The 27,006-nt window shown below is 32.8% G+C and overlaps 1 protein-coding gene across 2 annotated transcripts in view; it reads left to right on the forward strand.

The window, feature by feature from the left end:
- blnk (B cell linker) overlaps positions 1 to 26,272 on the forward strand; it is a 29,187-nt gene extending 2,915 nt beyond the window's left edge. Inside the window, exons 3-25 of one of the 2 annotated variants that reach the window (XM_039649005.2) lie at positions 7,388 to 7,434; positions 10,959 to 11,024; positions 12,308 to 12,364; positions 12,896 to 12,942; positions 14,405 to 14,445; positions 15,238 to 15,370; positions 17,992 to 18,092; positions 18,185 to 18,254; positions 18,343 to 18,399; positions 18,476 to 18,501; positions 19,428 to 19,450; positions 19,689 to 19,745; positions 19,931 to 19,958; positions 20,891 to 20,936; positions 21,027 to 21,099; positions 21,178 to 21,211; positions 21,297 to 21,327; positions 22,483 to 22,573; positions 22,653 to 22,684; positions 22,775 to 22,824; positions 23,178 to 23,261; positions 23,838 to 23,993; positions 25,697 to 26,272. In XM_039649005.2, coding sequence (XP_039504939.2) covers positions 7,388 to 7,434; positions 10,959 to 11,024; positions 12,308 to 12,364; positions 12,896 to 12,942; positions 14,405 to 14,445; positions 15,238 to 15,370; positions 17,992 to 18,092; positions 18,185 to 18,254; positions 18,343 to 18,399; positions 18,476 to 18,501; positions 19,428 to 19,450; positions 19,689 to 19,745; positions 19,931 to 19,958; positions 20,891 to 20,936; positions 21,027 to 21,099; positions 21,178 to 21,211; positions 21,297 to 21,327; positions 22,483 to 22,573; positions 22,653 to 22,684; positions 22,775 to 22,824; positions 23,178 to 23,261; positions 23,838 to 23,993; positions 25,697 to 25,813 — 1,467 coding nt within the window. In that variant the 3' untranslated portion in view covers positions 25,814 to 26,272. Of the gene's footprint in view, positions 1 to 7,387; positions 7,435 to 8,732; positions 8,842 to 10,958; positions 11,025 to 12,307; positions 12,365 to 12,895; positions 12,943 to 14,404; positions 14,446 to 15,237; positions 15,371 to 17,991; positions 18,093 to 18,184; positions 18,255 to 18,342; positions 18,400 to 18,475; positions 18,502 to 19,427; positions 19,451 to 19,688; positions 19,746 to 19,930; positions 19,959 to 20,890; positions 20,937 to 21,026; positions 21,100 to 21,177; positions 21,212 to 21,296; positions 21,328 to 22,482; positions 22,574 to 22,652; positions 22,685 to 22,774; positions 22,825 to 23,177; positions 23,262 to 23,837; positions 23,994 to 25,696 lie in introns of those variants that run through there. The other variant, XM_039649006.2, reaches the window with a different exon arrangement.
- Positions 26,273 to 27,006: the final 734 nt, after the last annotated feature.

A 27,006-nucleotide genomic window follows, 5' to 3' on the forward strand; every position in this document is an offset into this window, starting at 1 on the left:
GACAATAGAGACACCAGAATAACAATATTCATGATTCTGAAGCTGAAAATACTGAATTATTTTAGACGAATATTCTTGCACTCTGTCACTAGATATATTTAAAATAATGTAGGCCACTTTTGCTGCTAACATCAGACATTGGCATTATCAGGACACACAAATATATTCCCCCATACACTCTCAGAAAAAAGGTACAAAAGCTGTCACTGGGGCTGTACCTTTTTAAAAAGTAAACTTTTGTCCATCTTAGGTGCTAATAAGTACATTTCAGGTGCTAATATGTACATTTTAGGTACTAATATGAACATTTTAGGTGCTATGTCCATTTCATGAGCTAATATGTCCATTTTAGGTGCTAATATGTCCATTTCATGAGCTAATATGTCCATTTAGGTGCTAATATGTACATTTCAGGCGCTAATATGTACATTTTAGGCCCTAATATGTAGGTGCTATGTCCATTTCATGAGCTATATATGTACATTTCAGGTGGTAATATGTCCATTTCATGAGCTAATATGTCCATGTCATGAGCTAATATGTCCATTTAGGTGCTAATATGTACATTTCAGGCGCTAATATGTACATTTTTTTTAGGCCCTAATATGAACATTTTAGGTACTAATATGTACATTTCATCAGCTAATATGTCCATTTAGGTGCTAATATGTACATTTCAGGCGCTAATATGTACATTTTAGGTGCTAATGTGTACATTTCAGGCACTAATGTGTACATTTTAGGTGCTAATATGTGCATTTTAGGTGCTAATATGTACATTTCAGGCGCTAATATGTACATTATAGGCCCTAATATGTACATTTTAGGCCCTAATATGAACATTTTAGGTACTAATATGCACATTTTAGGTGCTATGTCCATTTCATGAGCTAATATGTACATTTCAGGTGGTAATATGTCCATTTTAGGTGCTAATATGTCCATTTAATGAGCTAATATGTCCATTTAGGTGCTAATATGTACATTTCAGGCGCTAATATGTCCATTTTAGGTGCTAATATGTACATTTGTGCTAATATGTAGCACAAAGGTACCAATATGCAGCCTTTGGGTACAAAAGTGAACCTTTTGAAAAGGTACAGTCCCAGTGACAGCTTTTGTACCTTTTTTTCTGAGAGTGTAGCATACATTAAATTAAACATTATATAGTAGTTTAATGCAGTACTACTGACACTAAAACTCTGAAAACGTGATTTTTTATTTTGGGTGAACTTTTTGCATTATTGCATTGGCATATAGCTTTTGTTCAGTGTCCACTCAAGAGTCCTGGAGTGGAAGCTTCATGTAGACTGAGGAGCACTCGGTCAAACTCTGTGATCTCGCAGATCTTGATATGTTATTCGTCAGATGTCCCTGACTGCTTTCAGACAGTTTTTGGCCTGAGTTGCAAAAGGTTTGAGTGTGTGTGTGTGACTCTGAGCGCCGCTTATGCGAGAGCTGAGCTTTTTAATATGCAGCTGTGATTCCAGTGTCTCTCGCTTCGACTCCTGGAGAATCTCCACATAAATAATTCACCTCAGCAAGCAGCTTCAAGCAGCGGCCCGGACCAAGTGCTCCATATTTTATTCTGTGTCAAAAGGCTAAGCTTGATTTTAGGCAGGGCTTGGAGATTTTCTTGTGTTTGTCTGCAGAGAGTTTCTGAGATTCAGAAAACTCAACCTCTTGCATTTGTCTCTGTTAGATCCGTCAGATAGCTAGGCTATTGTGAAAGACGCTTCGCTGCCAGGGGTGTTGATGCGTAATATACTGAAAGCAGAAGGATGTGGTGAACTTTTTTATTTACAGATGAAATGAAACTTAAAAAAACTCATTCATTTATTTCAGTAATTATGAATATATAATATAAACTAATTACATGCAAAGTGAGATATTTCAAGCTGTTATTTGTTATAATTTTGATGATTATAGCCATCCATGTGACGATGTCAAACTGTACATGCTTTATAAACAATCAGAAAATAAAATAAACCCATAAACCCTTCAGGAGATGATCAAGCATCTCCACACAACCTTAATAAAATTAAATTAAATTAAAAGTAAAAATTAAAATTAAAATAAACCTTCAGGCCTGAGATGCTCAAGCATCTCCACAACCCTAATAAAATTAAATTAAATTAAAAGTAAAAATAAAAATAAACCTTCAGCCCTGAGATGCTCAAGCATCCCTGCAACCCTAATAAAATTAAATTAAAAGTAAAAATTAAAATTAAAATAAACCTTCAGCTTTGAGATGCTCAAGCATCCCCGCAATCCTAATAAAATAAAATAAAAGTAAAAGTAAAAATTAAAATAAACCTTCAGCCCTGAGATGATCAAGCATCTCCACAACCACAATAAAATAAAATAAAATTAAAATAAAAAAGTGAAAGAATAAAATAAAACTTCAGCCCAAGATGCTCCAGCATCACCGTGACCCAAATAAAAATAAATAAATAAATAAAATAAGCCTTTAGTCGAAGATGTTCCAGCATCACTGTGACCCAAATAAAGTAAATAAATAAATAGAAAAAAATAAAAATAAAAATACACCTTCAGCCAAAGATACTCCAGCATCTCCAAACATAAAAAAGTAATAAAATATAACTTCTTAGAGAGATGCTATAACAGCATCTCTCTAACAAAATAAAGTTAAGTTAAAGGAAAGGAAAAGAAGCTCAAAAAAGTAACTACTAAAAAGTGCAAAATGAAACGAGGCCAAAGAATTTTAACATAAAAAATAAATATGTAAAATTAAAATATTCAGGACGAATTACAGCATTAATGATCTCGCTGTGAGTCTCAGAGGACATTTCCTTCCTTCGGATGCTCTCCTCGTCATTTATTAACACTCATCAAGCTCTGTCCATTGATTTTATGACTTGATAATATATGCCAGTACGTCACAACACTTTCCCCAACACACACAACAGTACACACACTGAGTGGATATGTGGATTCACTGCTGGGTAACGGCTCCACCTAGTGTCCAAATCAGGGAACTTTCTCATTTCACACCGTTTATAATTTAATGAGTGGGGAAAAAACCTCCCCAGAAAGATAGCATGTAACCATTGAAACAATGTTAAGTCAGTGTTGATGTGGATTACATTGAAATGACGTTAGAAAGTGATGTTGATTTAGCATCACTCTTGCACCCTCAGTTAGGCCTAATATTGAAATAATGTTCACCCACAATTCAATGGTGTTAATAGGCTATTGCTCCAACATTACAAAGTGATGTTGTTTCAACGTCACTTTTGAAACCTCAGTTAATGTTGAAGCAATGATGAGATTTCAACCAAAAATCAATGGTAGAATAGGCTAGATAGTATTGATTCAACATTACAAAGTGATATTTTTTCAACATCACTTTTGCACCCTCAAAAAAAAAAATCAATGGGAATCAATGCTATTGGATCAACTTTGCACTATGATTTGATTCTACATCACTGATGCTTAATCAATATTGAAATTAACAAAAATAATAAATGGTAATATTGTTGAATCAACGTTACACTATGATGTTGAATCTATAGGCTACATCACTGCTGTTAATTGAATCAGCTCTTAAATTAAAAAGAATAATCTTTGGTAATATGGTTTGATCGTCAATGTTAGCCTACAATTTGATGTTGATTCTAAATACATAAAGTTGTATTAACTCACCTTTGACGAAGTGATGGCTACACAAACGAGCATTTTCCCCATTCAGCTCCTCCCGACCGCAGACGTAGGTTTGCAAGCCTAGCAAAAATATCTAGCATTTCCCCCCTTATGAACAACAACTTTTGGTACACGATGAAAACTCCGTGTAGTTTGGTCGATTTAAGTAACGATAAATGACGCAAAATACAGGCATTTTGAGTTTGCTATCAGACATATACACTAGACCTCACCTTGGGGTTCTAACTTCTAAGCATGCGTCAAAACCGCCGCCATCTTGGAACAGGGGTCTTGTCATAGGAAGTAGCTAGGTAACGCTGCTCTCTCTGCCGTTACTTCGAATTTATTGATGGTGGCGGACTTTTGTGCAGCGTATGATGCACGGATGAAATCTGAACTAGGAAGAATGTTTAAAAAAAAAATCTTTCTGGAATCAATGATAAATACATGTCTGACCGTTGGAACAAACCAAAAAAACAAGAAAAATCGCGTTCATGAGGATTTATGGTGATTGTGGAGGGGCTCCCCTGTTTCAAGATGGCGGCTCTATTGACGCATTCGTTCCAATGAACTGCCGTAGCCAAGGTGACGTCTAGTGTATATGTCTATGGCTATCCACAAGTTTCCTACGCCCCATGAGGCCTTGCATCAAAAGTGGGCGCGACTTCCGGTTGGAAGTAAACAAAGCGCGACTTGACATGCTTGACGCTCGTTCATTCAACAGTTGACAGTCAAGTTATAGCGATCCAAACTAGCTAACGATGTGGAAACACAACCTCAACGAAATTCAAAAGGGTGAAATAACAGTACCTTTACCCTCCGCAGTAGTTGATTGGGAGTATTATATTAACATTATTAATAATCAATACTCATCAAGGCGTGGTGACAGACAGTTGTGTGAGCTGACAAACAATTAAAATAAAAAGTACACTTAGTCATTGTGCTTTGGAGTTTATTCAAAATTATAAATGAATGTGCTAACTGGCACATTTGGTATTCTGTCAACACAGGCTTTGATCCTGAGTTTAGGTGTAACATCAGTAGCGAACAGCCAAACACATGCTGAGAGAGTTTATAGAATATTAAGAATTTAAACAAATGTACACAGGAAGATTCGTCGTCTTTTGGGAGGTGATGGAAACTAACGTTACAGTCGTTAACAGGATCACTCTGATTTCGTTTTCAGCTTATGTTCAAAACAATCACGTTTAAGCCACTGAATTAGTTTAGTCCGGTTATACGTACAACCGCGAACAGCACATGTTGTCCCTGAGCTCCGTAACGACATCTCTCATAAAGATTTGCGTCTTTAAATAATAAAATAATTCTCCGAAACACAGCTAGCCTCTTCGCTAACTATTCTAACACACAAAATACCATTGGAATGCTACTCCCGCCGCCTCACCAGAAGTTTCACCCACTTTATTTTTTACAGGAGCACCCCTCGGAAACTTGTGGATAGTGCTTTCTAAATACAGCAAATCACTTCCTGCCCTCCATTTGCATTTCGCGCCATGGCAACGCAGTGGTGTGACGTCATATGAAAACAAGCTATTGGTTTCCATAGCAGAAAAAAATTCCATGGAAATCAATGGCTGCCTACCATGGTTACCAACATCCTTCACTCTTCTTTTGTGTGCACCAAAGAAAGACATTCATTCAGGTTTGGAACAACTTCAGGGTTAATAAATGATGACATAATTTTCATTTGATCATGAATTATCCCTTTAAAGTTGAAGATTCACTTTATGTAGATCTCATTTTCTTTAAAATAGCCATGTCAGTCACTCTTAATAAACACAAGCTGTTTTTTGTGGTTGTGTTTCAGTGGAAACCAAACCAGTTTAACTGAATGGAAATCAGTTACATTTCTCAAATTTAATTCAGATTCAGGATTATGAATGATTACCTGATTAAGCAGTAATAAGATGCAGGGGCCGGTTTTTCAAAAGGTTTAATCCGGATAAATTTGATCCGGATTTAGTAATCCCTTTTTGTTTTGCGATCCGTGATCACGTAATCCAGTTTACTTTTGAGCCAGTTTTTCAAAGCAACATCGGATTGGATCAATCTGATCCGGAACATTTCAGGATCACCAAATCTGGATAACCAGTGCTCAAACAGGATAGGAAATCACAATGTAAAACCATAGATATGTAAAGAGCAAAAAGTAGACAGAAGTAACAAACACTGTAAATCCAGGATATTTATAACAAGTTTCAAATATGCATTGAATAAAAAAATACCACAATAATTTCAGACTTTTTTGTATTGTTTTGGTTATTCTGTAATCATTGCAAGATGCATGTTTTAAGGATGTAGAAAACATTAAAAAACTAACCTTTTAGTGTATCTAATTACAGTAACACCACAAATAAGCACACAAAACAGAGAAATAAGGTAGATGCACCATTGTTTGAAAGAAGTCATGCAAGTATGTCAGGAGATTGTATTGGATGCACCTGTTTTCTCTAATGAGGAAGCACTAGGTAGTGTTTAGACTATATTGAGAAGTGCACATGCAAAATAAAAATGGGCAAATCACCGTTAGTTCAGTGTCACCGTCTCCACTCGTGTGCTGCTGGCTTTCATTGACATTTCAATGCTGATCCAACACACTTTAAACATTGAAATGTCAATCTCAACCAAAATGATGGTTTGGATCAAAACTCGACATTGAATTAATGTTACCACGCTATCTGGGTCAGCAAACTATATGGAAATATCTATTGTTGCATAATTCAGTAAGCTATGCTATTTCATTCCAAACATAACAGCAAAGATGCTAAATTAGGAACAAAACAAAACTTACTCACTGAATTAGTCAGTGGATCCTATAAGCGTAGCATACTAATGTTTAAAGCATATTTTACACATATTAGCGTTACACATATTTTTATAGCATATCACTATCTAACATAAGATTACATTAAAAAAAGATCTTTTTTTTTTTTTTGTTGCATGACCTTTTCGGCTCGACTTTTGTTACTTTAAATCACATTCTGCAAAGTAACATGCTGTTTTCCTACTCCACACTTTTATATTATTATATTTAAGAGTGCAAATTTCTTCTCAGCTACACCTATATTCGTCCAAAAAGTGAATAAATGGCAGAATATATTTTATTTTAACTCAATGAAGCCACAAGACTTAATATTTTACTTCTGCTATGATTTTATGTGGCATAAAATGCAATAATGAAATACATTAAATTACAGTAAAACAATAACTGATTTAACTTAATCACACAAAGCATTAAAACATTATTTACCCATTTATATATATAGTGTTTCACAGAAACCCTTTCAGTGACAAACTGCTGAGTCAATTTCTGAACTAATTTATGATATTGAATGCATTCTGAAGTAAAATATATATATAGTATTTTAGGAAGTAAATTAGGACATCTGATTCATAGTACTTTATGAAGTAAATTAGGATGTCTAAATTCCCCGTATTTTCCTCATAGTAGCCTACTATATATAGTATTTTAGGATGTCTCATTCATTTCTATATATATAGAGAGAGAGAGCGAGAGAGAGAGAGAGACCTAAAATACTATTATTAAAGCACATGCAATGTTTATTTTTACTTTTATTCTCTAGGGCAAGTTTGTGTTTGTATCAGAAACTGGACTGTCACTGAATATGACTAAATGTCTTTGTAGAAGTTGCATGAAGTGAAGTTGCAGTGCAGATTTTGAACACTGTTGTGTGTTTCGCAGACTCTGGCGGACGGTGACCTCAACAGATTCAGCCTCCTTCATCGGCCGTAAGGAACCGGTTTCTCTTCTTTTTCTACTCTAAACTCTGCAACCAGGCACTTATAGAGCTAAATTCTCCGTATTGTTCCTCATGTGTTCCTCATTGGTCAATGATTGCCTGCAGAAATGAGGAAACGCTCTAGTTTTAAACGTACACAAAGCAGGTTTGTGGCTTGTGCATCTAAAAAAAATATTTTCAGCAAAAAAAAAAACTTAGAAATTTAAGCAATAAAAATGGGGTAGCAATTTACTTGAAGATATATATATATTATATATATAATGAATTCTAAAAGTATTTTAATGCATTAATTTTGCCTTTTAATGCGCCTTATGATGCATTGTTTATTTGTACAGTTATAATATTTTTTTCCCTATTACACCTACTCCACTTTTTTTTGGAAATAGGCTCATTTTACAACTCCCCCAGAGTTAAACAGTCGAGTTTTACAGTTTTCGAATCCATTCAGCTGATTTTCAGATTTTTCAGACCAGACAGTTTCTGGTCTCATTGACTTCCATAAAAAATATACAATGGAAGTCAATGAGACCAGAAACTGTCTGGTTACTGATATTCTTCTAAAAATCTGAAAACCAGCTGAATGGATTTGAAAATGGTAAAACCCAACTATTTAACTCTGGGGGAGTTGTAAAATGAGCCTATTTCCAAAAAAAAGTGGAGTATACCTTTAAGTATATAATGCATTAAAACATGACAACGGAATCTACCTATAATGCATTTTAACTTTGGTTTTAATTAGGAAAAGATCAAAACATACATTATGAATAATGGCTTTAAGTAAATTTATAGAAAAAAGGGTTTACAAAGAAATATGTAGTCGTCACAATATCTACATTAGCCTACAACATTGTTACTTTATTTTTGTACTGCAACTAAAAATAAAGCACACACTTTCACTAACCCTTTCAAAACCTTTCAAGAAAAGTTTCGTGTCCATGCAGAAAAATACGAGTAAATGTGTTAGCCTATATTATTAATACAACTGCATTAAACCTCATTCATAGCGCAGATTCGTATGCATCAGAAGACCAATGCAATAATTTTAAGACTAAATCATTCATAATTATTATTAGGCATAAAAAGGCTGGAAAAAGCACAGACGGAGAACTGAGAGTCCAGGGATTTAATTGAACCGAATCAGTTTAACCTGACTCGACTCTAAATATAGAGATAACATGACGTTCAACGGCAGTTTCGAAATCCTCATTACGAACCACTTCTGTGGAAAATGTCCCTCCTCTGCATCTGCAGCATGTGGTGTCTCACCAACACACACACACATGAGTACGCGCGACACACTCGACGAGCTCAGTCGTGGACACACACGCACACACACTTACACACGAACGATGGAGCAGCTCAACAGATTCACGGCTCCTGCGACTGACAAACTGAGGTGAGAGACATCGCTTTCACTGACACTAATGCATTCGGAGGTTTCCCGCGCTCAGATTAACAAAGATTTAATGTTATGAGAATAAAACTGCTTCATACAGGGATCAAAGGTTTATTGTCAGCCCTAAATTGCCTTTTAAATTAGCGCTGGGTAACGAATAGTCGCGATTAATCGTATCCAAACTAAAAGTTTGTGTAATTATATGTGTGAGTAGGCCTACTGTGTATATTTATTTTGTGTATATATGCATGCATGTAAAATATTCATATTTATATATCATATAAATTATGTATAAATAGCCTATATACATGTGTGTTTATTCTTATACACAAAAGTAATACACAGTACACACACATATTTTGTAAACACAAATTAGCACTGATTTTAATTAAAATGTTTTTTTATCTGCATCTCTCAAAATGTGTGGGGAAAAAACCCCATTTAATCAGGAATGGGTTCAGCGTGATTGATGGATCCCTGACGTGCGGATGATCATGTGACTGTCGGCGGGTTTAGTGAAGTTAGAGCTGCTGTTGGAGGGAAGTTCTGTGAGGACTGTGGTTATGTTCATTATACACGTCTCGTCTGTCAGAACCCGTCATCTTTATGATTAGATGTTAAAACACACAATTCAACGCGTTTACGCTCGAAGAGACGCTGAGTGTGAAAGATTCACGACTGCTTGTGTACTCATGCCTATCACACGACTTAAATATATCTAATATCTATCCATCCTAGATTGGAATATCTATCTATCTATCTATCTATCTATCTATCTATCTATCTATCTATCTATCTATCTATCTATCTATCTATCTATCTATCTATCTATCTATCTATCTATCTATCTATCTATCTATCTATCTATCTATCTCTATCTATCTATCTATCTATCTATCTATCTATCTATCTAACTCTAATATCTATCTATCTATATCTATCTATCAAACTAAATAACAGTATCTATCTATCTATCTATCTATCTATCTATCTATCTATCTATCTATCTATCTATCTATCTATCTATCTAAATAAAAAACTCTATCTATCTATCTATCTATCTATCTATCTATCTATCTATCTATCTATCTATCTATCTATCTATCTATCTATCTATCTATCTCTATCTAACTAAATAACTCTATCTATCTATCTATCTATCTATCTTACTCTATCTATCTATCTAACTAAAAAACTCTATCTATCTATCTATCTATCTATCTATCTATCTATCTATCTATCTATCTATCTATCTATCTATCTATCTATCTATATCTATCTAACTAAATAAATAACTCTACCTATCTATCTATCTATCTATCTATCTATCTATCTATCTATCTATCTATCTAGCTGTCTATCTATCTATCTATCTAGCTGTCTATCTATCTATCTAGCTGTCTATCTATCTATCTATCTATCTATCTATCTATCTATCTATCTATCTATCTATCTATCTATCTATCTATCTATCTATCTATCTATCTATCTATCTATCTATCTATCTAGCTGTCTATCTATCTATCTATCTATCTATCTATCTATCTATCTATCTATCTATCTATCTATCTATCTATCTATCTATCTAGCTGTCTATCTATCTATCTAGCTGTCTATCTATCTATCTATCTAGCTGTCTATCTATCTATCTATCTATCTATCTATCTATCTATCTATCTATCTATCTATCTATCTATCTATCTATCTATCTATCTATCTATCTATCTAGCTGTCTATCTATCTATCTATCTATCTATCTATCTATCTATCTATCTATCTATCTATCTATCTATCTATCTTTTATTGTTTACACAAAAATATGAATCATGTTACATATGAACCGTTTTCAACACTAAATAATTATAAATATTTCCCGAGCATCAGATCATCATATTAGAGTGATTTCTGAAGGATCATGTGACACTGAAGACTGGAGTAATTACCACAGGAATAAATTACACTTCACTATATCACATAGAAAACTGCTATTTTAAATTGTAATAATTTTTTTGCAGTTTTTACTGTATTTTTGATCAAATTAATGCAGCCTGGCTGAGCAGAAGAGACTCTTGTCCAAGGAGTGCTTTTATTAACTCTCGATGTGTTTGGTTTTTCAGGCAACTCCAGAAAATGGTTCAAGATATAAAGAAGAACGACGACAGCCTTTTCAACAGACTAAAAAGGTATGTTATATGGTTTATGTTCTGAGCTTAAGGACACTAGTCTGAAAACAGACACAAGGAAACATCTGGTGACACATTTCCTCTCACTTCCTCAATTCATTTGGAGGAATAGTCCCAAAACAGGCCGTGAGGTGTGGCGTGCATGACGGAAAACTGTAGTACGTGCATCAAGAGCAAGCAACTATTAATAAAAGGACACCTGCAGTCCAAAACATTCATTAGAGTAACAGAAATAAAACCTAAACAGTTTTGCCTCATTCCTTATGCAATTACCGCATTGTTTGCCAACATCGCATTGTTGTATTATTAATGATTAGGTGTTTTTCAAAACCCCGAGTATATGAAACTTCATTGCACTTCAATGCATTTTTGTCATGCACCATCGCACGCCAGACATGAATGATTCCTTGTATACGCAACTGACCGTTTTCAGCAATAAAATACTCTACAGCCTAGATTGCACACACATACACACTGTAAAAATGAATATGCTTTATCTAATCAATAGAATTGTAAGCAATATTGTTACTTATATTTAACAAATTAGAATTGAGTAATAATTCATCAAATTATTCCTTAAAAGTTAAGCATTTAAAATGAGTAAAGTTTACACCAAAAAATTGAACAAAAATATCTCACTAACAGACAGACGTCAAATATTAATTAAGAACTCTTTATTTTATATTGCCAACATCACCATAATGGTGACTTCAATTTATGTTTTTTTGGTTGTTGTTGTACGTTTTACTCATTTTAAATGGTTATCTTTTAAGGAATTAATTCGATTAATCATTACTCAATTCTAATTTGTTAAATTTACTTAATAATATTGCTTGTAATCTGTTGCCACAATTTTTTTTTTTTTTTACAGTGCAGGTTAAACTCAAAAAATTAGAATATCATGCAAAAGTTCAGTAATTCAACTTAAAAGATGAAACTAATATATTATATAGACTCATTACATGCAAAGTGAGATATTTCAAGCCTTTATTTGTTATAATTTTGATGATTATGGATTACAATTTATGAAAACCCCAAATTCAAAATTAGGATATTGTGAAAAGTTTTTCATATCTGTAATCCATAATCATCTAAATTATAACAAATAAAGGCTTGAAATATCTCACTTTGCATGTAATGAGTCTTTATAAAATATTAGTTTCAGCTTTTAAGTTGAATTACTGAACTTTTGCACGATATTCAAATTTTTTAACTTGTAAATTGTAATTAATGTAATTAATATTAATCATCAATACAAATAACTACATTTATTCATTTTTAAGGTTCCAGAACGAACAAACCGCTAATATTCTCAAAAGCGGGAGAACTACGCTGGACCGGTAGGATCAATGTTTCACTGCGTTTCTGTGCCGTGAATCCTAATAAAAGCAAGCATGTGTGTCTTAACATCATTGTTTTCTTCATCCATTAGCCTGTTTGCTTAAAATGTGCTTTTTCGGGGTTATTTGCGAGTTCATTTTGGCTTATTGAAAAGCAAATTATCTTGCTTAAAAGCTCTTTTCAAGTGCAAAATAGCTTTAAATGTTCTGCTTGTTCGTCTCTGTGTGAAGAAATGGCCCCAGACAGCCACCGTTACGTCATCTTTGTGGTGTCTTCTTTGGAAAGGCTTACTGTAATCTGGCTTTAACTTTAACAACCGTCTCATTATTCCTTGCAAATGCGTCCTGCCATTGTGTGTCTTGGCTTTTGCATGTTGTAGATTACATGTAATTATATGATGCAGTGTTTAAAGGTTGCTGACAAATGAAAAATATAATCCACTTGCTCTCTCAGCATCACCAATTCACAATGTGCTGATATCAAATCTCAACAACTTCCTGTATTTTGGCTTGTTTTCGATTTTGTTTCAGAATAAAGAAGAAAGGGCCTCCAAAAGTACCAGCAAGGGACTATCAAGGCAAGTCTCTCTCACTACAGAAACAGAAAGTGTGCAGTTGAAAAATGCGCATCTACAGGTGAAACGCGTAAAATATGGTGCAAATTATTTCAGTAATTCAACTTAAGTTTAACCTAATAGACTCATTATATGCAATGCGAGTTATTTCAAGCCTTTATTTGTTATAAATTTGATGATTATGGCTTACAGATATGAAACACTTTTCATAATATTCGTTCGTGCCCCTTTATAGCGTCAATATGAGACGGGGCAGAAGGCGCCTCCTAGTGGTCTAACCCTAACACTACCCCAGACCTAAACCCACCCATAACCGAAGAGTGTTATATTGACACTAAAGGGTACACTCTCAGAAAAAAAGGTACAAAAGCTGTCACTGGGGCTGTACCTTTTCAAAAGGTACACTTTTGTACATATTAGCACCTGAAATGTACATATTAGCACTTAAAATGGACATATTAGCACCCAAAATGGATATAATAGCTCATGAAATGGACATATTAGCACCTAAAATGGACATGTGAGCACCTAAAATGTACATATTAGCACCTAAAATGTACATATTAACATGTACTTATTAGCACCTAAAATGGACATATTAGCACCCGAAATGGACATAATAGCTCATGAAATGGACATATTAGCACCTACAATGTACATATTACCACCTAAAATGGACATATTAGCAACTAAAATGGACATGTGAGCACCTAAAATGTACATATTGGCACCTAAAATGTACATATTAACATGTACTTATTAGCACCTAAAAATTACAACCTAAAATGGACATATTAGCTCCTGAAATGGACATATGAGCACATAAAATGTACATATTAACACCTAAAATGTACATATTAACACCTAAAATGTACTTATTAGCACCTTAAATTGACATATTAACACCTAAATGTACATATTAACACCTAAAATGTACATATTAACACCTAAAATGTACATATTAGCACCTGAAATGTACATATTAACACTTAAAATGTATATATCAGCACCTAAAATGTACGTATTAGCACCTGAAATTGACATATTAACACCTAAATGTACATATTAACACCTAAAATGTACATATTAGCACCTGAAATGTACATATTAACACTTAAAATGTATATATCAGCACCTAAAATGTACATATTAGCACCTAAAATTGACAAAAGTTTACCTTTTGAAAAGGTACAGCCCCAGTGACAGCTTTTGTACCTTTTTTTCTGAGAGTGTGCCATGTGCGTCGGATGTCAAAAGCGTCACCTATATGACGCCCTAGGATGAGAACGCGTTGAAATAAAGGTGACTTGACTATGAAATAATATAATATAATACATTGGCCCTAAAAAAGGCTTAAAATGACATGCATGACAATCAGATTTCACATGGGAATTTGTGGACCATTAAAACTCATTCTAAATATACTCAGTTTCTGACCACATGACCATGTTGTGTCACTTTTCAGGCGAAGCTCCGGATACTGAGAGATACTCTGACTCAGATTTTGTAAGTCTTCAGTAATATCACTTCTACATTCACAGCTCACTTACGGGAGATATGGCACAAATCTAAAAACACACCATACACCTAAAAACTAATCATATGATCAATAAGTAATGACAACATACTGTATGTTTTTAAATTGCAGTTCATTAAAATAATTTATATTTTTAACTTTTTATATCTAAGATTAAACTCATCTTTTAAGTCAGATTAATGTAATTTACATTGAAATCACTTAAACATCCAAGTTGATTGTACTTAAGGCAGAACCTTTCTTTACAGAGTTAATTTCAGTAAATAAAGTTTTGAAATATTTATTTAAGCAAATAAATGGTTCTAATTATAGTCAAATATATGAGCACTGTATATGGTGGAGTAAATAAAAAAGTAAAAATAAAATAAAACAAAAAAAAGTGTATATACACACACACACATACACACACTTACTTACACACACACATATTATATACTTATAAAATGTTATGTTAGATGTGATTAATCCATCGCGATCCATCCGTCACTTTGTCGGCAAAGTTTAAAAAACAAAACTAATAAAAATGAACAAAATCACACGACCAAATTACTAAAACTTGAAAATAGTAAATGCTAATTCAAAATATTAATAAATGCTATAATATGATCTCATTGATACTAATATCACACTGTTGTGTACGACTAATTAAATTAAATGTAAATTACAAGTATAATTTTCAAAATGCAGTTATACCGATTAATCTCCACTATTGCCGTTGTAAAAGCAGGACGTTTAAAGAGACTCTGATGACATTATTGCAGGACAGTGACACATATGAGGATCCACAGGGTGACCATGAGGATAACTACGAGCCGCCACCGAGGTCAGAAGGTCACGGCATGAAGGGCTTCACCATCGGCTCGTCCATCTCCAACTCCAGAGGAGAGTATGTGGGTGAGTGAGTATCACGACACACTGGATCTTAATATCCACCCTACTTTTCTAGCATTTGTAACCCGAGTGTGCCGATGAGTCCGATCTCATTCTCTTCGGGTTATTTTAACTGTTCAAAGTCTCCTTCGTGGAAATTCCACACCTTGGATCAACAAGTTTTTTTTTCTCAAAACACTACTTTATTTTAGAATTTAACGACTTCAATCTCGAATTATAATGACTTTGATCTCGTTATTTAATGAGTTTATTCTCAAGATTCTATTTCGACTTTCTTTCTCGAAATTTAATGAGTTTAATCTCGCATTATAATGACTTTAATCTCGATATTTAATGAGTTTAATCTCAAGATTGTATTTCGACTTTTTTCTCGAAATTTAACAAGTTTAATCTCGTATTATAATTTTTTAATGAGTTTATTCTCAAGATTGTATTTCGACTTTTTTCTCGAAATTTAACAAGTTTAATCTCGCATTATAATGACTTTAATCTCGTTATTTAATGAGTTTATTCTCAAGATTGTATTTCGACTTTTTTTCTCGAAATTTAATGAGTTTAATCTCGCATTATAATGACTTTAATCTCGATATTTAATGAGTTTAATCTCAAGATTGTATTTCGACTTTTTTTCTCGAAATTTAACAAGTTTAATCTCGTATTATAATTATTTAATGAGTTTATTCTCAAGATTCTATTTCGACTTTTTTCTCGAAATTTAACAAGTTTAATCTCGCATTATAATGACTTTAATCTCGATATTTAATGAGTTTATTCTCAAGATTGTATTTCAACTTTTTTCTCGAAATTTAACAAGTTTAATCTCGTATTATAATGACTTTAATCTCGATATTTAATGAGTTTATTCTCAAGATTGTATTTCGACTTTTTTCTCGAAATTTAACAAGTTTAATCTCGCATTATAATGACTTTAATCTCGATATTTAATGAGTTTATTCTCAAGATTGTATTTCGACTTTTTTTCTCGAAATTTAATGAGTTTAATCTCGCATTATAATGACTTTAATCTCGATATTTAATGAGTTTAATCTCAAGATTGTATTTCGACTTTTTTTCTCCAAATTTAACAAGTTTAATCTCGCATTATAATGACTTTAATCTCGTTGTTTAATGAGTTTATTCTCAAGATTGTATTTCGACTTTTTTCTCGAAATTTAACAAGTTTAATCTCGTATTATAATTATTTAATGAGTTTATTCTCAAGATTGTATTTCGACTTTTTTTCTCCAAATTTAACGAGTTTAATCTCGCATTATAATGACTTTAATCTCGATATTTAATGAGTTTATTCTCAAGATTGTATTTCGACTTTTTTCTCGAAATTTAACAAATTTAATCTCGTATTATAATTATTTAATGAGTTTATTCTCAAGTATTTCGACTTTTTTCTCGAAATTTAACAAGTTTAATCTCGCATTATAATGACTTTAATCTCGATATTTAATGAGTTTATTCTCAAGATTGTATTTCGACTTTTTTCTTGAAATTTAACAAGTTTAATCTCGCATTAGAATGACTTTAATCTCGTTATTTAATGAGTTTATTCTCAAGATTGTATTTCGACTTTTTTCTTGAAATTTAACAAGTTTAATCTCGCATTAGAATGACTTTAATCTCGTTATTTAATGAGTTTATTCTCAAGATTGTATTTCGACTTTTTTCTCGAAATTTAACAAGTTTAATCTCGCATTATAATGACTTTAATCTCGAGATGGTTTTATTTTTTTTATTATTGTTTGGCCCTTATCCTCTTCTGTAGTTATGCTGCTTTATATTGCAAATTGTTATTTTTTGTTAAATAACTTAAAGCTGCAGTCCGTAACTTTTTTGGGTTAAAAATTATCCAAAATAAAATTTTCAGAAAGTACATAACCAGCCAGTGTTCAAAACTCTCTGCTTGCCGTAGCTCGATTCAAAGCGGTAAGCTTGTAATAACGAGATTTCAAGAGATTTCCACGACGCATGCGCGAGAACTGCAATCTAACGTAATTTTACTGTAAAATACCGTTTTTGAAAGTAAAAAAGAACAACTCATTGTATTATTTACAGTGAAAAAACGTAAATTGACATTCCCACAATTTCTTGCGTGAAACTTCACAGTTGATGTATTTTTGTTGAAATAACTGTTTTTTTTTTCTAATCAGTTATGTACATTAGCGTTTTATGTTACATTTAATGTTGTTAAATTATTAATTTTTTATTTCACCATGATGGTGTTTAATGTTTGTGCGAATGACACTGTGCAGCGTCTCTTTACAGTATATAAGTAAAAACCTTCTTGTGGGAAATCTGCTTGTGATTGATCATGTGACAATCATTGGTGCAATGGTACAAAACAAAAATAAATACATCAATAAGTTGGTAAATTAACATTAATTCAGATAATAATTAAATACGGTTTATTACTGTAAATTTTAAGTTCAGTCTGTAAAACCAATAACGTTGCTACCGTATTTTTGACGGTAAAGTTCTGACAAACACCGCTGCTGTTTTTTTACCGTAAAAATTACGGTTTTATTGTTTACAATGTTGAGTAACTGATGACATAATGCTAAAAGGTTGATTTCTACGGCTTGTAAACCCGGTGTGTTTCTTCTGTGCACCAGACAGCTGTCGTGGTCGACCGGCAAAACCAAACACTCCTTTCCTTCCGCAACAGCGGCACAAACCCCCCCGACTGACCCGCAGTCGGACAGAGGAAGATGATGTAATAATAATGGCTCGCACCGTTACCTTAACACACACTTTAATTTACTGCACAATAAAGTCCTGATACCACAACACTCTCTCTCTCTTCAGGGAGATTACATTGAGCCAGAGGGCGAGATGGAGGATAATTACATTGACCCCACTGAGAAAACACTAACAAGTAAGATGATGAAGGCGTTTTAAATGCTGTAGCACACTGAATTATTGTTATTATCAATAAATCAAGCTCTAATGATGTCTATTTCCAGAGCCGGCGGTTAACAGAGGGGTCAAACCTAGTGTTCCTGCATGTGGAAACGGTCCCGGTGAGATTATTTTTCAAGATGTCCACAGTTTCACTAGATTTATTTGATCAAATATTGAAACCGCACTTGTTTTCAGATTTCTATGAGGTTCCGGACATAAAGGTAAGCTTAAATCAATAGAGCTTTGTGCAGGTCACTGATGTTATATATTGACTAGGGCTGACAAACAATTAATCGCGATTAATCGCATCCAAAATAAAAGTTTTGTGTTTACATAATATATGTGGGTGCACTGTGTATAATTACTTTATATATATAAATACACACATGCATGTATATATTTAAGAAAAAAATATTATGTATATATAAAATATTTATATTTATAATATAAATTATATATAAATCTATATACATACATGAAAATCTTTCTTAAATATATACAAGCATGTGTGTGTATTTATATAAATAAAATAATTATACACAGTGCACCCACATATATTATGTAAACACAACATGTAAACTTTTATTTTGAATGTGATTAATCCCGATTAATCGTTTGACAGCCCTAATATTGACGCATGTATTGTGTGCAGATTGTATTTTAAGAATTTTTTATTTTTATTAAGAAACATTAATTACACAACATTATCCCCAAAACCTCATTACTGTTTATATGTATATCGATTAATCATGATTAATCACATCTGACATAAAAGTTTTTGTTTATATAATATGTATATACTGAATTATATTTACGTATATACATGTCTATACACACATATATTATATAAACAAAAACTTTAATGTTAGATGTGATTAATGGCGTTTTCAGTGGTTATTATAACAATGCAATGAACAATTTTGAAAATCTGAACAATTTTTATTATTATTATTATCGTGGTTAAATTCAGCAGAAATTACAGGTAGTAATTACACCATCATACCATCATGCATAATTAATTTTGTTAATGATTTTTGCATGAAATATGACATGGACATGTTCATGACAAACTTTTGTGATTCATCCTTTAAGCTTCTAAAATTAATATTTGCCCTCTGAAAAAAAAATGCTTTGTGTCTTTTTACAGGAGAATTCACAATCTAACAAAAGGTAAAACTTCCCAATCAACTATATTATTTATATTACACACATTAAACTATGTTTCAAAACGGTGTTAAACTCAGTTTCTGACAGGACTAATTACACTCAATTATTCCCAGTGCTTGAAGATGTTTTTATATACGTTCAAATCCACACTACATGAAGCATATTCACTCCTAAATGTCCTCAGCACACTTGCTTCTCTCTTTTATATTGATGTTCTGTCAATAAATGTTCTGATCATTAGAGGTAAGGAGACTCTGCAGCTGAACACACAGATGGCGCCTCCTAAAGCCAGTCCACGGTATTACAGCCATTCTTACATGATCACCATTACAAACATTTACCATTTTAATAGTTTTTCTAACAATGTGAAGCTTCGCAGCCGTCTCTCAAAACACTAAAAAATGATAAATGTACCAAACGAAAGAGATGAATGCACAAATTAAAAACAAATCAAGTTTTTCCATGTTTTATCTATTCGTACAGAATGCACGCCAGAAGGCCATCGTCTCCAGTGAGTATTGATTGATCATCAATTCATTCATTAATAATATAAGCAAGAACTGCAATTACTAAGAGTAAAATAACACTAAAAAATAAGAATGTTATTTTGCATCAAAGTTAACATGGACTAACAATGAACAAGTTGAAAATTTCAGAAGTGACTAATATATATACATATAATATGGGATGCATAATATATTGACCAGTATTATCAGCCGATAAATGTTCATTTTTAATGTTATCGTTATCGGAAAATTTGGCCAAAATATTAAAGCCGATAAATAATGGATTATTTCCTCCAGCTGAGACACTTGACACAAAAATGATGTTCAACATGATGGTTTTGAATTGCTTGAAATATTATTTTAATCACTTAAAAAAAAGGAAAATAACGTCAAATACAGTATAAGTGAAAATTATAAAATGTGTGCAGGGGACTTTTAATCGTGAGACTTTTGATTTTGTAATCAGGCACTCAAATATTATGTTATTGCCCGGGGTTTGTTTATTGTTGATTGTTTGTCTATTTTTGTTTTTGATGTTTGTATTATTTGAAAATCCTTAATAAAAAAAAATAATAATAATAAAAATAAATTTTTATTATTTTTATTTTTAAAAATAATAAAAAACCGTTGTCTGGTTTTCGTGAAAAAAAATATGTTATTTAAATTTATCGGCCGATATATCGGTTATCGGCTTTCAAATATACAAAAATTATCGGTATTGGCTAAAATGTTCATATCGGTGCATCCCCAATATATATACACACACACATATTTTTCGTTTATCATAGCTAATGCATTGACAACTGTTTGACTTTTGACCTTTGTTGCCAGCCTATCCAACATGTACATTTGTTTTGAATGTTAATAAGTGATTAAATAGCACATTTTTTGAACTGAGAATATGCTGACGGTCTTATTCCACGATGTGTCTGAGCAGGAACCCCAATCAGATGACGATTATGAGGTGTGTGAAGGAAATGACAGTGAGTATCAGTTACACGCACTAAACCTGAGCAAATGAATGCAGAAAAACAATCTCTCTTGAAAACCATCTATTTTCTGACACTCGTTAGGAGTTAACGAGAGACCAGAGGAGACGACAGAGACCCGGAGACCATCGATGCCGACACCTCGACCTCGAGACCTGTAAGACCTGGAAACCCTCGACTATTATACATGCATTATATCTGATTCACTAACAGTTCATCACTTCTGTTGTTTTAGGATGAAACCAAATCCTGCTTCGATACCTGCTTCGGTACACACATCTAATTTCTTTAAAAACAGTCATGCATTATTATTGAAATCAAACATTTTGTGAACATATGCATCCATTGTTGCAGAAACCAAGCGTTCCTCGCAGAGATAGTGAAGGTAACTATAAATCCCTCATCATGAGAGTGTCATAGAATAGCAAAAGCAATGACAATACAACTTTTCACATATATATATTTTTTTAATTTTGGGTGAGATACACTATAAACTCGAAAAATCTGAATATTGTGCAAAAGTTAATTTATTTAAATAATATTTAAACTACACTGTAAAAAATATTTTCAAGATTTGTTATCACAACATTTTTTCTTCAAATCAAATCAACTTTACAATAATAAATAATTATTATTTTGAGTTTCTGATGGTTAAATTAATCTCCTTCATTGTATTAACTCACTTTTTCCAGTTCAATCAACTTAACATTTTAAGGCAACCCAGGTTACTTACTTTTTTAAGTTAAACCAACAATATTTTTTTTACAGTGTAGTAATCACAACATTTTTTCTTTTGTCAAATCAACTGAAATAATTAATTTAGTTCAGATAACATATAATTTTGAGTTTCTGATGGTTAAATTAATCCAGGTTACTTACTTTTTTAAGTTAAACCATCAATATTTTTTTTACAGTGTACATCAAATTTCATTAAGCAATAAAAGTATTTTTTTTATTATGCATTTACAGGTGAAACTAAAAAACTCAGAATATCATGCAAAAGTTCATTTCAGCAATTAAAAGGTGAAACTAATATATTATATAGACTCATTACATGCAAAGTGAGATATTTCAAGCCTTTATTTGTTGTAATTTTGATGATTATGACTTACACCTTTTCACAATATTCTAATTTTGACTTTGGGCTTTTCAAAATCATCAAAATTATAACAAATAAAGGCTTGAAATATCTCACTCTGCATGTAATGAGTCTATATAATATATTAGTTTCACCTTTTAAGTTGAATTACTGAAATAAATGAACTTTTGCACGATATTCTAGTTTGAGTTTCACCTGTATTGTCACTATCCACAATACATTGTAGCATTTTTGCATTGCGATATATATTACACCCTTACTGTTTTACAATGCACAAATTTGGCACATCCTCGCATGCATAGCCTTCTGCACAGTGCTAGTGTGCTATTATAAAAATAACCTGTAGCTGTAACCAACATGAAAGTCTCCAGTGCATTTATATAGTGCAATCTAAACGAAGACCTTTTGTTGGTTTGGTCTCATGATCTCACATGGTTACAGCATCATCAACTAAAACAACACCAGTAATTATCCCACGAAGCCCACCGGACACCAAGTCGAGTCCGTCGCCGACAGGGATTCGCCGAGCCAGGTGAGACATGAGAGATGACAGGCTCGTTTTATTTTACCGTAAACATTAGTCATTGGTTACAACTGCTGTTCTCCTGCAGAATGCCTTTGCCTCGACAAGCGCCCGCTCACAGTAAGATTCACACTTTTTCATACATTTATAAGGCAAATATAGACATGAGATCTGTCTAGTCTTTCGGTTTATTAATATTATTTTATCCAGGCAGAGGGACGTTGCCTTCAGAGAGCAGACCAGCGAGAGACGCTGAGGAGGTGATTATATTATTTTCTTGACTTCCTTACATCGGTAACACTTTACAATAAGGTTCATTAGTTAACATGAACTAAGAATGAACAACGTTTACTAATACGTTATTAAAAATCAAAGGTTGTGTTTGTTAACATTAGTTAATGCACTGTGAACTAACTGTGTTTTTATTAACTAACATTAATACAATAACAGATGCATTCCTCATTGTTTGGAAATACATTAACTGAAGTTAACTAATGAACCTTTTTTTTAAATCGAGAAGCTTTGGCTCTGACGGAGAATGAAGTGCCCCTGAATCAAGAACATCCCAGCATGCATTTCTCTGTCAGTCTAACTCTCCAGTTCTCTCACACAGGAAGCTGGTGTGTATAACAAGGTCTGGTTTGCCGGCAGCTGCGACCGCAAGACGGCAGAGGACGCTCTCATCCGCTTAGCTAAGGCATGTCCGACTTGCACAAAACAGCACTGATGCATTTTACAAAGCGTCATTGAATGACATTGCATTAGAAATTCCATTCCAGCAAAGGCCAGTGGCCAATAGAACACCGATTTATTATAATCACATGAACACTTGTAATGGATTTTTTTCTTTTGCAACTGGAGCAACTGGGAATGGGCGGAAAAATAGTTTACGTTCGCTTCTGAGAACCCCAAAAAATGTGAAACAGGTTCATGATTTGTAGAAAATAAATGAACTCAAGATGCACCAATATATTCAAAACCAGAAAATGTAAACCATGCATTGACAAAACTGTTGGCAGACGTTAGAAATATGGAACAATCACGGTTACAATGCAGATAATCTTAAAACATACCGGCTGCCATTATTCCTGTAGCTAAAACAGTCGAGCATGACGCTTGCAACGCCTAGGTTCGATTCATGAGCTGCTGATCAAGTGTATACCTTGAATGCAATGCAAGTCGCTTTGGATAAAAGCATCTGCCAAATGCATGAGTGTATTTGAGATGTAGCTAATCCGTATGCGGCTTTTTGTCTGATTGTATAATATTTCAGGACGGGTCGTTTCTGCTCAGGAAGAGCTCTGGTGTGGACGCGCAGCAGCCGTACACACTCGTGGTGTTTTACAACGGCCGAGTTTACAACATCCCCGTCCGCTACATCGCTTCCAACAAACAATATGCTTTGGGGAAAGAAAAACAAGGAGAGGAGGTAAAGAAGGACATGCTGATATACACTGGCCCTAAAAAGAATGTGGACACTTCAAAAAAGTCTAAAAAACGTAGTAGTTTTTAAGTTAATCTGTTTAACCCTTAATCAGTATTCAAGAATCTGACCCCAAACTTTTACAGAGATTGCATGAGGACATTTTTTTATTTTACATGATGGCAAACTATATATTTTTTTTATTTACTTCTCAACTATACATTTATGCTGTGTTTTTGTGGATTTTTACTTATTTACTGCACAATTACTTAAAGTGAGAAGTTCATTTTTGTTATGTGCTCGGATAAATAATTTATAATAAATACTGCAATATTCAATAAAAATATGCACACAAAAAAATGCAATATGCAATAAAAAAAAAGAATTGTCAATGCTCACGTTTAAGTTGCATTTCGATAAGTGTGTTATATTTTTTTATTTACTTCTCAACTATACATTTATGCTGTGTTTCTGTGGATAATTAGTTGTTTTTTTTACCTGTTTACTGCACAATAAAGAGGGAAGTTAATTTTTGTTATGTGCTCGGATAAATCATTTATAATAAATACTGCAATATTCAATAAAAATATGCAATATGCAAAAAAAAAATGCAATATGCAATAAAAGAATTGTCAATGCTCACGTTTAAGTTGCATTCCGATAAGTGTGTTATAATTTTATTTACTTCTCAACTATACATTTATGCTGTGCTTTTGTGGATAATTAGTATTTGTTTTTAGCTATTTACTGTACAATTACTTAAAGAGGGAAGTTCATTTTTGTTATGTGCTCGGATAAATCATTTATAATAAATGCTGCAATATTCAATAAAAATATGCAACAAAAAAATGCAATATGCAATAAAAAAAAGAATTGTCAATGCTCACGTTTAAGTTGCATTCCGGTAAGTGTTTTATAATTTTTTATTTACTTCTCAACTATACATTTATGCTGTGTTTCTGTGGATAATTAGTATTTTTTTTACCTATTTACTGCACAATTACTTAAAGAGGCAAGTTCATTTTTGTTATGTGCTCGAATAAATCATTTATAATAAATGCTGCAATATTCAATAAAAAATATGCAATATGCAAAAAAACAAAAATGCAATATGCAATAAAAAAAAGAATTGTCAATGCTCACGTTTAAGTTGCATTCCGTTTAGTGTGTTATATTTTTATTTACTCCTCAACTATACATTATGCTGTGCTTTTGTGGATATTTAGTAGGGTTTTTTTTTTTACCTATTTACTGCACAATTGCTTTAATTTTTGTTATGTACTCGGATAAATCATTTATAATAAATACTGCAATATTCAATAAAAATATGCAATATGCAACAAAAAAATGCAATATGCAATAAAAAAAGAATTGTCTAATGCTCACGTTTAAGTTGCATTCCGATAAGTGTGTTATTTTTTTTATTTACTCCTCAACTATACATTTATGCTGTGCTTTTGTGGATATTTAGTAATTTTTTTTTTTTACCTATTTACTGCACAATTGCTTTAATTTTTGTTATGTGCTCGGATAAATAATTTATAATAAATGCTGGAATATTCTATAAAAAAAAAAAATCAGAATATTTCCTTTTGAGTTCATGCTCACGTTTAAATGGCATTTAGATAAGTGTGACTTAAGTGTCCAAATACACTGCATTTAACAGGTAAAGTTCTGAAAGTGAACTATCATCTCTCTTTACTCTCCAGCATTTCAGCAGCGTTTCTGACATGATTGAGAACCACCAGAAGAATCCTCTAGTGCTGGTCGACTCACAGAGCAACACCAAAGACTCCACCAAACTCAGGCATGCAGTAAAGCCATGAAACAACAGCAACAAGAGCGAATCTGACGAATATAGTTACTGACCTGACACCTGACACACAACTGTGCGATAGTTTCACATCTTACCTTGATAGATGCTGGAAACAGATAACGTGCTGCTACTTTTATAACTTATTTTAGTGAATGACTGGGTCGTTGCCACATGGCGCGCGCGGCGTGCATTTCCGAAACAGAATTAAAACAACGCGCTATTTTTAATTTGACGCGACGGAAAGCGAGAGGCAGAAAATTCCATTCGAGATAATAACATTGCAATGATGAGAGAAGTCCGTGTTGTAACGCATGTTTACATTTAGAAGCGATCTATAAAAAATACAGCAGCAGCAGCAGAGATGAGCGCCATGTTAAGATGCATATGTGCAGATAAGGTACAGTTGTACAGTTTATGTTTATATGTTGTTGAATCATTGATAAACATTTTGTTTTATATAAAGTGTGTGCAGGAAAAAAAAATAAATATGAATCTTTTTACCTAAAGTTATTGTGTTGTGTACTATGTTAATTACGTTTAATTTACATAAGGTGGACTAGTCACGTGAGTTAATGAAAAATATTCTTTGGAGCATGCAGTAAGTCAGATCTACAGATAGCGATATCTGCATTGTAAAAAAAAAATGTCATAAATAAAAATGACTTCTTTTTAACCACATAGTTACTTTTTTATTACTTAACTTGCTACTTTTTATGTTATATATATATGAATGGTTCAGATGTAAAATTTTCTTCTAAGAATGATCATTTTTATCAAGCTTGTATATTTAAGTTCAGTGATTTCACTTAAATGGCAATGATAATTACCTATTAATTGTTATTTAAGTGAAATTACTGAACTTAAATATACAAGTTTGATAAAAATCATAATTAAAGAAGAAAATTTCAAATGGCATTTAGAGGCTTTTGCATCTGAACTCTTCATATATATACAGTATATATATATTTATAGGTATATATAAGTTAAAAGCCCAGTTACATAATGCATGTTCTCAGTGTTTGGGTTAAGGCATTACAAGTAGCCTAACATGATGGTTATTGTAGTTCTTGACTAAATGTGAGCATGCATTTACTCATTTCACTTGCACAAAATCAGATGGCATATTTCTCAAAATGAATAAAAATTTCAATGAAAACTCTTAGAAAGCCCCTGCCCTGTAGTAATTAAATGTTATATACTTGA

The sequence above is a fragment of the Pimephales promelas genome, chromosome 11 (genome assembly GCF_988280905.1).
Source record: "Pimephales promelas chromosome 11, fPimPro1.hap1.1, whole genome shotgun sequence".
In the NCBI taxonomy this organism is placed as follows: Eukaryota; Metazoa; Chordata; class Actinopteri; order Cypriniformes; family Leuciscidae; genus Pimephales; species Pimephales promelas.